Below are 12,547 nucleotides of genomic sequence, written 5' to 3'. Positions count from 1 at the left end.
TGTGTTTGTACTTCATATATGGTTATAGGTCGTATCAGTACAGAATCCTGAGCTAAAATACACCCTGTGTTTGGACTTCATATATGGTTACTGGCCGTATCAATAAAGTATCCTGAGCTAAAATACACCCTGTGTTTGGACGTCATATATGGTTATAGGTCGTATCAGTACAGAATCCTGAGCTAAAATACACCCTGTGTTTGGACTTCATATATGGTTACAGGCCGTATCAATAAAGTATCCTGAGCTAAAATACACCCTGTGTTTGGACTTCATATATGGTTACAGGTTGTATCAATACAGAATCCTGAGCTAAAATACACCAAGTGTTTGGATTTGAAATATGGTCACAGGTCATATCAATACAGTATCCTGAGCTAAAATATATCTGGTGTTTGGACTTGAAATATGGTCACAGGTCGTATCAAGACAGTATCCTGAGCTAAAATACACCCAGTGTTTGGACTTGAAACATGGTCACAGGTCGTATCAATACAGTATCCTGAGCTAAAATACACCTGGCGTTTGAACTTAAAATATGGTTAGAGGTTGTATCAATACATTGGATATGAGTTATGACTCATCTCCAGAAATGACAACTGTCCATTTCTGATGAGATATTTTAGACACTGCCTGGAGTTATTTTCAGAATATGGCATGTGGTCGTATACAGTATCTGGGAAAAGATTAACTCCATATTCTAGCAAGAATAAAGTGGTCCCATATCGGGGGTTCGATATGCTCCGAACATGAAATGTATTTCACTTGCTGTTCGGAGAGTATCCAATCTGGATATCAGCACATATATAGTTACAGGTCATATCAATACAATATATGGATTTAAGATACTTCTGGTGTTTGGACTTGAAATATGGATAGTGGTCATATATGTACAATATCTTGACATTGGATATGAGTTAAGAATCATTTCCAGAAATGACAGCTGTCCATTTCTGATGAGATATTTTAGACAGGGATTAGAGTTATTTTCCGAATATGGCATGTGGTCGTATACAGTATCCGGGATAAAGATTAACTCCATATTCTAGCAAGAATAAAGTGGTCCCATAATGGGGGTTCGATATGCTCCGAACATGAAATGTATTTCACTTGCTGTTCGGAGAGTATCCAATCCGGATATCATCATACATGACTTGTATCTGGTAATATTCGGGCAACGATATCTAGGGATTCTTGGTCTTTTTGCCCAGTGCCACTCTTCCGGTTACCTATCCATCTACCTATCTGTCATTTATACATGTAGTACATAACAAGTGAAGCTGAACCTTTCACCTCATCCTGCCTAAATGTTTGTGAATTTTGTAAGGTTTCAACCTTAAGACAAGGGTTTGACTTAAGTTATTTTATAAAAGTAAACAGCAGCTAATAAACCAGTCAGTACTATGACCTTCGAAATAGTTAGAAAACTAAAAAAAAAAACATTCCACTATCAGTGTTTCATGATAGCATGACAACAAACACTTTAACAAAAGCCATTTTATTCTTATGTTCTCTTGTAAATAAAGTAAAACATTGCCTTGTTACTAAATTAAAACAAAACCAAGCAACCACATGGTTGACACATCCATTTCAGACAAGAGAACAAGAGACATTTGTTGGAATTCAAAAGGTTGCGTCTTTGTATAAACCCTTTAAGTACTCAAATTTCCAGGACTTTAAATGAATCCTACGTGATGGGTTGTTTAAACAACCTGCCATCATATTCACGAGAAAAAAACAAATCACTATACAGACATATTCATGCATGATGAGTTGGGGCCGAGTAGAATACCAGCCCAATGAAAACCTAAAACTTAATCAGAAAACGTTTAAAAAAAGAAAAGGAAAAAAACAAGCAAACATCGAGTGCTTTTTACATGGACAACTTAAATTACAGTTTTCAAACTGAATTAAAATACAACATGACTACAAGAGTCACAAGGTTGATGGAATCACACTTCAATTCCATGATTACAGTTGCTGTTGTCAGGCAGACTTATGTTTTTCCGTAAATGAACGCCCTACTTTGTCGAACAAAGGCGTCGACAATAAGGGTCAAAAATAGCCTTTCTGTGAGCATGTATGTAGTTCTGCCATTTGAGCTACTTTTGAAAACCTTTGAAAGTGAAATCGTAAGGAGAGCTTGTAACTAAACATTGGATCCATCTGACACACTTTTTAGTTTTACCTGAAAAGTAAACTTTTTTTAACATACAAGGTTTCCACCTGACAGTGACGTTATATGATCTCCCTTCACTCTGCATGCAGTCACTCATTTTCTCTCTCCCACCATCCATCCCTCTCGTTCTCTAGTGCTGGTTAATCAAGCCCCAGAAAAGCTCAGGGTTTGATGAACCAGCACTAAAGCTCCGACCCAAACCCGAACCCTCTGTGTCTGTCTGTCTGTCTGCAGCAGAGCTGCATCAGTGCTGGTTCTTCATCCCCGGGGGTTTCCCAGGTTTCTTGTCCTGCTGCTGCTGCTGCTGCTGTTGTTGTTGTGGTTGTCCTCCTCTTCCCCCCGTAGCCATGCCTCTCCCACGACCCCCAAACAAACCTACACCAAGCAGAGAAACGCATTAAATAGTTTAACAGAACACCAGTCCGCTCGCCCCATTTCACACTCGCCTCGGGCATCTATCCGGCGGAACGGTATAACGGTCTCTGCCTGGTATTCCTAACGTAACCTCTTTAAATAACCTTAATCGTAACCTTAACCTCTGTAAAACGGTGCCAAAACCTAACCCTATTCCTAATCTTAACCTCAGTAAAACTATGTCTAACTCTAAACTTAATTAAAACCTTATCTTCAGTAAAAACAAATACAAGAATACAAGAACCACCCCACCGAGCGGTCGGCAGAAAAAATTAGAGCGAGTGTGAAATTGGGCACGCGGACTGGTTAGCGTTTTAACATGCCTTAACATGACCCCCCCCCCCCAAAAAAAATAGAAACAAAATTTACTGAAAGCAGCTTACCTTTGCGATGTTATAGAAAATTATCTATTGATATTTTCAAACTAATTATTTTTACAATACAACGCTCATATGTGTACTTTGGCCTAGCTGGCGGCAGAGGGCAGCCTTATACAAAGAATTCATGTGAATTGGGCCGTTTTACTTGCCATCCATTAAGAGCACAGAAATGCATTTTCTAGAACAGATCCACAGAAAAAAGACAGGAAGTGATTTGGGACTCCATTATTGCTATTAACGTGCGGTGGATTTTTGAGAGCAGCATTACGGGAGATGTTTTTACAGTACGCGGCGGCGCGACCCCCCATCAGCTTACATCAGAAGAGGTAAAAAGAACAAGCCGTATTGGCAATGCGCCGCCGTCAAAATTGGGGGTAACGGGAACGGAAAGAGTTAATTAACATGCCTCTAACACATAAATCTAGAAACTCACAACACGTTGCGAGCTTGAATATAGTCAATGATATAGTCATACAACAGTGTCTTCAACGTTTTCAGGCCGGGGACCCCCAACCTGATGGGGAGATGGAGCAGGGACCCCCTACCACCTCGTAGGGTGGGGGGGGGGGGGTCGGGCTACGACATATTTTTTATTTTAAACAAGTACAAGTTACAGCGAGCAGGGTGGGCCGTACCATTACCATTACTAAACATACTACTTATTAACTCATCCAGAGCCCAGGACATTAACGGATTAGGGGGTCCAGAGTGCCCCCTCCCGGCCCCATTAACGGCCATTGTCTTATTTTGAAGGCCAGAAGTCTAGACCGGAAGTACTTCCGGTCTGACGTCATCGGATCCTGCGACGGAACCGATCATTGTTTACGTGGTGCCATGCTGGATTGCATAGGAGCGTTTATACATGTGTTTTATAAGCGAGCATCTGCCTCCATCTTCGCTTCTAAAGTGTTGTTTTGAGATAATGGACATTAAAGATGAGATCGGCCGTCCACCTCAATGTTATGGGATGACTATTGTGTGCTCGTGGAGCCGTGATGATGACAAATCAGCGCGGATTTCGTCTCCGGAGCGTCGGCCATTGTACTAGGTATTTTTACTCGCCGTTACAGTAATATATTACTTTTCGCGCGACATCGCGCATTCGGCACTATACGTACTCTAGTACTTATTGCGTGACATCACGCGAAAGGCACTAGATGAGTTAACTGAGAACAAATGTCAATAATATCAACAATATGTCAATTGCATAGTAATCATGTATTCAAGCTATTCAAAATGGATAGAATCATGATTTATTTTTTTACATAAATGTGGAAAATGGCAAAAAAAAACCTCCGCGGACCCCCTAGGGGTCGCGGACCCCCTGTTGAAGACCCCTGGACTATAAGTTATGGTTGTAGTGGTTAAAAGGCAGCTGCCTTGTGCGCTGTATGCGTTCAATTCCATTTCTCATAGATTTAAAAAGGTAGTGTTGTTTTTAAAAGCTCAATAGCACGTCACTTTGTGCCACGCTATGAGCTTGTAGATCTATTAGTTTAGAAAAATCTTGCAAATCTGCGCAAATCTTTGTATATATAAATATTTTAAACTCTAATCTTTGCTTCTGGGGGTCCACTGGAGGTCCATGACATGAACACGTTTGAGAACCGCTGATATAGCAACATATGTTTTTCAGAAAACTGTTTTTAGAAGACATTTGTAGAATAGGCCTCAGGTCTTCATGGGTTAGGTGGATTTAAAAGTTCATAGTTTAGTCGCCTTGGCAACACATTCTCACTCCCAACGCGTCACATACAGACGCTAGTCTGTCGTCTATACAACTCCCACAACATCTGAAATAGACACGAGAGGCATCAAGTGCCGTCATATTGCTAATCTTCCAATCCAATTGGTCATCCTCCGGTCTTACCTCTGCCAGCTCCGCCCCCTCGCCCCTTGCCTTGCTGTTTGTTCTGCTGCATGGCCCCTCCTCGGCCACGCCCCTTGGAGATCACCTCCTCTTTGACCATGTCGATGATCTCGTCGGGGATTCGCAGATACTTTATGGTGCTGCCTCGGATGTAGCACTCTGGCATCCTCCAGAACTTATCTCCATCCTAAACAACACACACAGAAATGCAGTCAGAAAACTGGCACCACCCTGTGGCAGTCCACTCAAACTACATTTTACACATCCAACACATTATCTGGCAAGTTGAAAAAAGATAGAAGGTAGAAGGATTGAGATATTTTATAAAGAAACATGCGCTCTTATCTAATACATAAGGGATAAAATAGTATTTGATTATTGATATCATATAATGTTGGAATTACAATGGATTCATATCATGACATCTTGTCAAGGTTCAACAACAACAAAAAGCGACAACATTGACATGTACATCATACTTCATTCATGGACCAAATATTACCCAAAAAGCACTAGAATGAATTAAAACAGCAAGCATTACAAGCTGGCGCATCTCAGAGCTTGTAGATCGGCTATTTTTGCAAACCAAGTATAAAATAGGGCTTCAGTTGGTTTGGTTAACTCCCATTTCTAGAAACCATTGCAGAGAAACGTCTCAGCGGCCTGAATGGACCCTTCGCAAAGCCCCACCCGCTCATTGTGCCGCAAGTGACTCAACTTGTCCCATTGCAAACAAAGTTGCAACGCAATCACACTAATCTGTCAATACGGTCTCTGTCCGTTTCTCTCTCACACACAGTCTTTTTGGTTTTTAACCACACACACCTGATTAGGGAGAGGTAAATATACAGCGAGGGAATGAGAGAGAGAAAAGGAGGGCATAAAGCGATGTCTTCATTTAAAAAAGCTGTGCCACCTCTGGGCGACTGAATTTCCCCCTTGGGATAATAAAAGGTGTCCATCTATCTATCTATCCATACATACATACATAGATAGAATACCAGTAAGACTCCCTAATCGGGAGCTAAGCGACGTCACATCACACACACAAACTTTAGAAAGCAATCGTAGCCAATCAGGAGTGAATATGGGAAATGGGACAGATCCATGTTGATGACATGACTTTAGAGATACTGTGTACCGCTTTGCATGATTTTAGGCCAAAATCTGTAGGAGCAGTGTGACGTGACGTGAGGGACAGACGGAGGGACGGACTGACTGACGGAGGGAGGGAAGGACAGCCGGTGGAAGTTTTGATAACAGGTTGACATGCTATGGCAACGGTAAACTATCTCTACACCTCGCCTTCACACTGTCCACTTTAGGGTCTGTTGTTTATATGCTGTGGAAATGGCATTGTCCCAGCTCAGCGCCTGGGTCTGGACTGTCAAGTTTCAAACCACGGTTTAGGATTCTGTTGAAGTGGTTACAAGTTGCAAGTGGTTGCGTTGTGAATAATTGGTCTGGGCTGTGTACCCTGTCACACAACGATGTGTCCTGTCAGGCAAGCTGGTGACGGTGTATAAATGAGGCCATATTTAGTCCATAATCCATATTATGAGGAAGATATAAGTGAGGAGATGTTTACTCTGGAGGTGCAGATGACTTCTCTGAGGTTGATGTTCATCCAGTTATCACAGCTGACGAGGTGACCGTTGTACGTCTCTCCATTCTTCAACTCCACCAACTGGACACACACAGACACACATGAAAATAGGGCTTAAACCTGCAATCAGTAAGACTGTATTAACATACTCTACTATTAGGAACCAAATGGTCCCTTTTGGGTCCATTTATACACACTTTGTACAGTCAAAATAACACAGAGAATGTTTACAGTATAAGCTGTTAGGCTGGGGTCCCAGAGATAGAAATTGTGTGGTCCATGGTCTAATATCCATATCAAAATGGGGAACTTGAAATTTAAAAGTTTCAGAATCACTGGACTAAAACAGTGGTTCTCAAACATTTACATGTCAAGAGTAAGAAAACAATGTTGCTCATTAAGCAAATCATCTCTGGGGAGTGGGGACCCCTGTGTGCTGTGTTCTACTCACCATGGGATGGTTCTGAGCCGTCTTCAACAAAGACAGAGGAAGCTGGAACAATGAAACACATTTAATGAAACACAAATATTGTACTTTTACTGCACTATTAATTTGCAAACTTTAGTTAATGAGTATTTTTACTTTTTGGTAAATTTGATACCAATACTTTTGCCCTTTCACTCAACTAAATTCTGGACTTCTTGTAAGAGTTATTTCTACATTGCGTGGAGTGGCTCAAAGTAGATGACAGAGTACAGCATCTTGCAATGGGCCTGGTGTACAAGATACACGACTACACCACTTAAAGACAAAATACTTCCAAAACGTCAAGGATGTCCACAATGGCAGCGCCACAGACCATGTCCAACCCAGATTCGGCTCAACAAAGGGTCTAATTTGTTCTCCTGCTATACCACTACTAATGTGGAACACCCTAGCTTCCTTTAAAACCGCTCTGCTAAAAAGAAGGGAAAAAAAACACTTACAGGCGGCTGCCACTCAGAACTGGTAACAATAAACGTGGACAAACATTACCCAGTCTCCCCCTGTCCCTTCTATTGTAAATACCTTTTATCTTGCTTTTTTTTACTGTTTAGTACTGTTCTCTGTCTGTCATTCAATGTTATATGAGTTAAAAAGAAGGATCTCTCAATGGAACTAAGCCGCAAGGCTTACCTGAGTTTCCTTTTAGTTGACCTTGTACCACTGAACTGTACTGTCATGAACTGTACCTTTTCCTATGCAAACTTCTAATAAATACTTCAATCAATCCTTTCCATCAAGTAAAACATGCGACTGATGCGAGTACTTTTTCCACCACTGCAATGCCAGTTAATAGTGCTGTTAATTGCTTTGACTTAGCCTTACATTAATTCTCTCCTGTAGTAGCTTCTGCTTTGATGACGTCTCCTGTAGCCATAGACGTCATCAAAGCAGAAGCTACTACAGGAGAGAATTAATGTAAGGCTAGCTTTGACTGTACAATTTGTCATTTTAATTTATTATGATTATAATGTGGAGCATTTAGATACAACTTGGCCCTGTTGTTACAACTGTGCAGTCTGCAAACATTTAGATACAGCTTGCAACTGTGCAGTCTGCAAAATTAACCACCTTAGACCATACGTACACAATGGAACCCTTTGGGATAGTCATCCAAAATACAAAAGGTATAGACTGCGTTCCGAAAGCGGCTAACCCTAACCCTAACGTAAATACTTCGTAGTAGGACGAAAATAGACGATCCACAAGCTCACAGCGGGTCGCGATGCGACGCGCTGTGAGCTTGTAGATCGGCTATTTTCTTTAGCATTAGCATTAGCAGGCAAGTACCGCAACCGGTTGGGGAGCTGCCTAGAATACAGATACACGAACTTGACTCAATCATGGAATATCATGTTCCTGTAATAATAAGGCTCTTATTAAACTATATGAAATCTTACCATTGTGATATCTGTTGATTTGTTTTGTATGTAGGATGCTTGTGAGATGTCCACGCTTTGACAACCTATGTTCCTTGTGTGCTGTGCGTATCTGAGCCAATCAGCAACCACAGCGCTGATCATGTTCACATTCTGACCAATCATGAGTCACGATGGACCTCTTCTGTGGAGTTCTATGTTTGTTTGGCATCCATATTCGTTGCATTACCGCCATCTACTGGACTGGGTTTCCCTCTTTGGTCCCTGTTATGGCTTTGATTGATTGATTTATTGATTGATTGATTGATTGATTGATTGATTGATTGATTGATTGATTGATTGATTGATTGATTGAAGAATTTATTAGAACTTTGCATAGAAAAAGGTAGTTTCAGGACAGTACAGTTCACTGGTACAAGGTAAACTAAAATGATAAGCTCAAGTAAGTACATAACTTATATAATTTGAGATCCTTTTTTGAGCGGTGCCGATCCTAAGTGGCTGCGCGTGTGTCTGTAGCCTTTTTCCTCAGCGTTTTGCCATAGCAAAATGTGTGTACGTAGCATCATGTTTGTCTAGTGATGTCATATTATGTTGTATGTCTGTAGCCTTTTTCCTGTGTGTGTAGCATAGCCTGTACATCCTAGACTCAAATCTGAAGACGTTATGCAAGCACGAACACCGCTCACTTCACATTGGGTGTGAATTTTTATAACTCCTATACCTTTGAATGACAGACAGATAAAACAGTAGCCTACTATGCAACGAAAATAACAAGAAAAAAACAGGATGCAAAAATAAATTGTATATACAAATAGAAAGGTCAGGGGAAGGTAAGCTTAGGCTACGTTTAGGCTTCTGTTACCAGTAGCAGCCGCCTGTAAGTGCATCGCTTTTCAGAGCGGAATTAAAGGTAGGTAGGGATTTACACTCCTTTAAGGCCTTCGGCAGGGCGTTCCACATTTCAGCAGTATAGCAGGAGAATTAATTTTACCCTTTGTTTGAGTCAAATCTGGGTTGAACGTGATCTGTGGAGTTGCCTCTGGTGTTGTAATTGTGGACAGACGTTTTGGAAGTATTTTGTCAAGTGTGGTGTGTATCTTGTACATCAGGCCCATTGCAAGATGCTGTACTCTGTCATCTACTCTGAGCCACCCCATGCTTGAAAAGTGATAAGCGGAAAGGAAGGTTAAGCAGGACCCTAATTTGTTTGTTTTGGGCTGTTTGGAGCCTTGTTTTTGGGCCTTTGAGGTGTTGCGATACCATATGTGGACTAGTCTGAGGCACAGACATAAAAAGGTAGACGCCTCTTCTGGCTCTCTGGTACCCGTCTCGCATTGATAGGCATTTTTGATTGACAGGCTTGGAATTCTTCAGTGTGCGTAACAGACACGGAAGGTCGGTAGGCAAATCAGAGGCAGGTGGGGGCGGGTCTTTTTGTACGCAGCTCTTAAAAACAGCTGCGTCGCGCAACACTAGGAACTGGCTCTGTTGAATTGAATTGTAGTCCTTGGATAAGTCCCGGAAAAGACACGCTGTGATTGGCCAGTAGTTTTTTTTTGAGTGGCAGTCTGCCCTCGACACTTCCGCTTTTCTGCCTATCAAGTTGGACGGGTCACTCCAATCAACTGCAGCGGTGGACGAGGTATCTAGCTTTTTATATCTGTGGTCTGAGGGGCCTTTTCCACCGGCAAAGACCCGGTTCGGGTTCTTTCTCCCGCCTATGGGATGGCAACTTTCTTGGAACCTTGGTTCGTTCTTGGAACCTTGGTTCGTTCTTGAGAACCGGGCTGCAAACCAACTTCGGAACCAACTCGGTTCTCGGTGGAAAAGCTCACCTCTGGTTCATCCCACAGGCGGAAGAAAGAACCTGAACCAGTGCCGGTTCAACTTTCTTTGGAACCTTGGTTCGTTCTTGCGAACCGGCTTGCGTTTCCACCAGACTGAACCAGAGCCAAGGATTAGGCTCTGGAACCACAAAAACCAAGGATTTTGTGGTTCCAGTTCCGAACCAACTTTTATGGTTCGGAACCAACTCCGGTTCTCGGTGGAAAAGCTCACCTCTGGTTCATCCCATATAGGTGGGAGAAAGAACCAGAACCGGTTCTTTGCCAGAATGAGAGCACTGCCACTCACTAGAATCTTCTGCGTATTATTTTTGAGCAGCGATCCCCTCCTCTATAAAAACTAGACCAGGTCAACCTGGTTGTGCCAGACCCCCTGTCTGTCATCATCATTTATGACATCATGCCTTTTGTAGGCATGTCATCATCATGTCATCATCATATATACCCTTTATATAGAAAACCCGGACCGACAGACATTTGCTTATGTAGGCCCTACCCATTTCATGGGTCTGGCAAAAAAACAGTAACCCCCTATGTGTATAAAACCTTTGTATCTCTGTGTTAACGTGAGAAGAATTGATCTGGAACCATGCCTTTCCAAATTCCAACGCTTGTAAGCCGTCAAGCCGTCTGTAAGTTGTCATCTTGATGTGCTTAGTTTCCTGGGTTGTTGTTGTGACATCAAAACTGTAAACAATTCCTAGGTTAACCTACTATCTACATTGTAGACTTACACTATAGGAGCCATTAAACCTAAGAAATGTTGCAGGGTGCCTGAGAGGCACAGACATTTTTAACCAAACTGATACACCAGAGACATGCTGTCTAATATATCAATTTCAATTCAATTCAAAGGAGCTTTATTGGCATGAGAAAACATATGTTTACATTGCCAAAGCAAGTATCACAAATACAACTAGAAGCAGTGCTCTTCCGAGCACAGGTCTCCACCAGGTCAGGCATGTAATGTGTTTTACATAAGTCGGCCTCCTGATGGCGCTATAAAAGGCTGATGTAAAAAATGCAGGGAAAAGGTTTTACCTTGGCCTCTAAGGAGTGCGCATACAAAGTTTGACACTAATCGGTGGAGTTATAGGTGAAAACATGAATCGGCCTGTTATAGCGCCACCATGAGGCTGATTTGATTTTTCTTAAGTGGCATTTATTCCTCTGCCTATTGGGAATGTGCATGCACAATTTCACCAAAATCGCACACTGCGTTCAGGATTTCAGGCATTTTATTCAAAACCGACCAATCCTGCAAACTTTGAAAGCCAGTTTTAGCCAATCAGGATGGAATATGGAAAATCTGATTTATAAATACTGATTTACGTGATTTTTGGACAAAATCTATAGGAGTACTGGCAAAAGTTAGTTTTGCAAAAGTCGGCCTCCTGGTGGCGCTAGAACAGGCCCATGTGAAATATTTGGGGCAGAGGTTCTGAATTGGTGTCGAGGGAGTGTGTGTGCACAGTTTGGCAGCGACCGGGCCAACGGCGCCGGAGATTAGCTGGTAACGGACAAACGGACGGACGGACGGACGGACGGACGGACGGACGGACGGACGGAGGGGAAAACATACTCTCCCTCAGCCTTCGGCTGGTGGAGACAATAAAAACAGTTGAAAATGGGGAACATATATATACAGTTGGGTTTCTACCACATTTTGTGTGCAGTAGGTGCATAGTCTATCTTCCCTTGGGATCGGGGTCTGTCTGTGTCTGCCTTTCTCTATTGCAAGGCTGTGTTCGCTGAGTCTGTACCTAGTCAAGGCTTTCCTAAGTTTTGGGTCCTTTACTGTGCTCAGATATTCTGCTAATGTATATTATCTTTAGTTTTAGTGCCAGATAGCATTCCATTTTGATTTGGTTTTGGGTTGTCTCTTTCCAGTATGTTAGGTAGCTTTCTTTTTGTTTTTTGTCTCCACCAGCCGAAGGCTGAGGGAGAGTATGTTTTCCCCTCCGTCCGTCCGTCCGTCCGTGCGTGCGTGTGTGCGTCCGTCCGTCCGTCCGTTTGTCCGTTACCAGCTAATCTCCGGCGCCGTTGGCCCGGTCGCTGCCAAACTGTGCACACACACTCCCTCGACACCAATTCAGAACCTCTGCCCCAAATATTTCACATGGGCCTGTTCTAGCGCCACCAGGAGGCCGACTTTTGCAAAACTAACTTTTGCCAGTACTCCTACAGATTTTGTCCAAAAATCACGTAAATCAGTAGACAGTATCTCTACAGTCATGTGATCGACATGGATGTGTCAGATTTTCCATATTCCATCCTGATTGGCTAAAACTGGCTTTCAAAGTTTGCAGGATTGGTCAGTTTTGAATAAAATGCCTGAAATCCTGAACGCAGTGTGCGATTTTGGTGAAATTGTGCATGCACATTCCC

General features: G+C 42.4%; 1 protein-coding gene across 1 annotated transcript; it reads right to left on the bottom strand.

Annotated features, from left to right (window-relative positions):
- Nucleotides 1-1,479: 1,479 nt before the first annotated feature.
- Nucleotides 1,480-8,414, bottom strand: lsm4 (LSM4 homolog, U6 small nuclear RNA and mRNA degradation associated). Its single transcript, XM_080734865.1, has 5 exons — nt 8,334-8,414; nt 6,901-6,942; nt 6,432-6,530; nt 4,844-5,030; nt 1,480-2,554 (listed from the first exon to the last, which is right to left on the bottom strand). The coding sequence occupies exons 1-5, from the start codon at nt 8,334-8,336 to the stop codon at nt 2,424-2,426; spliced, it is 462 nt and encodes a 153-aa protein (XP_080590991.1). The 5' UTR covers nt 8,337-8,414; the 3' UTR covers nt 1,480-2,423.
- Nucleotides 8,415-12,547: the final 4,133 nt, after the last annotated feature.

Source organism: Nannobrachium achirus (genome assembly GCF_963921795.1).
Source record: "Nannobrachium achirus genome assembly, chromosome: 1".
In the NCBI taxonomy this organism is placed as follows: domain Eukaryota; kingdom Metazoa; phylum Chordata; class Actinopteri; order Myctophiformes; family Myctophidae; genus Nannobrachium; species Nannobrachium achirus.
The sequence above is the reverse complement of the archived record's forward strand: the minus strand, read 5'-3'. Positions and strand labels throughout refer to the sequence as shown.

What these genes read in the sequence shown, in the direction of transcription:
- lsm4 (XM_080734865.1), bottom strand. An exon ending in AAGTCATCTGCACCTCCAGA is followed by an intron (nt 5,031 to 6,431) that starts GTAAACATCTCC and finishes TGTGTTGTTTAG; the next exon opens with GATGGAGATAAGTTCTGGAG. An exon ending in AGGGGGCGGAGCTGGCAGAG is followed by an intron (nt 2,555 to 4,843) that starts GTAAGACCGGAG and finishes TGCTTGGTGTAG; the next exon opens with GTTTGTTTGGGGGTCGTGGG.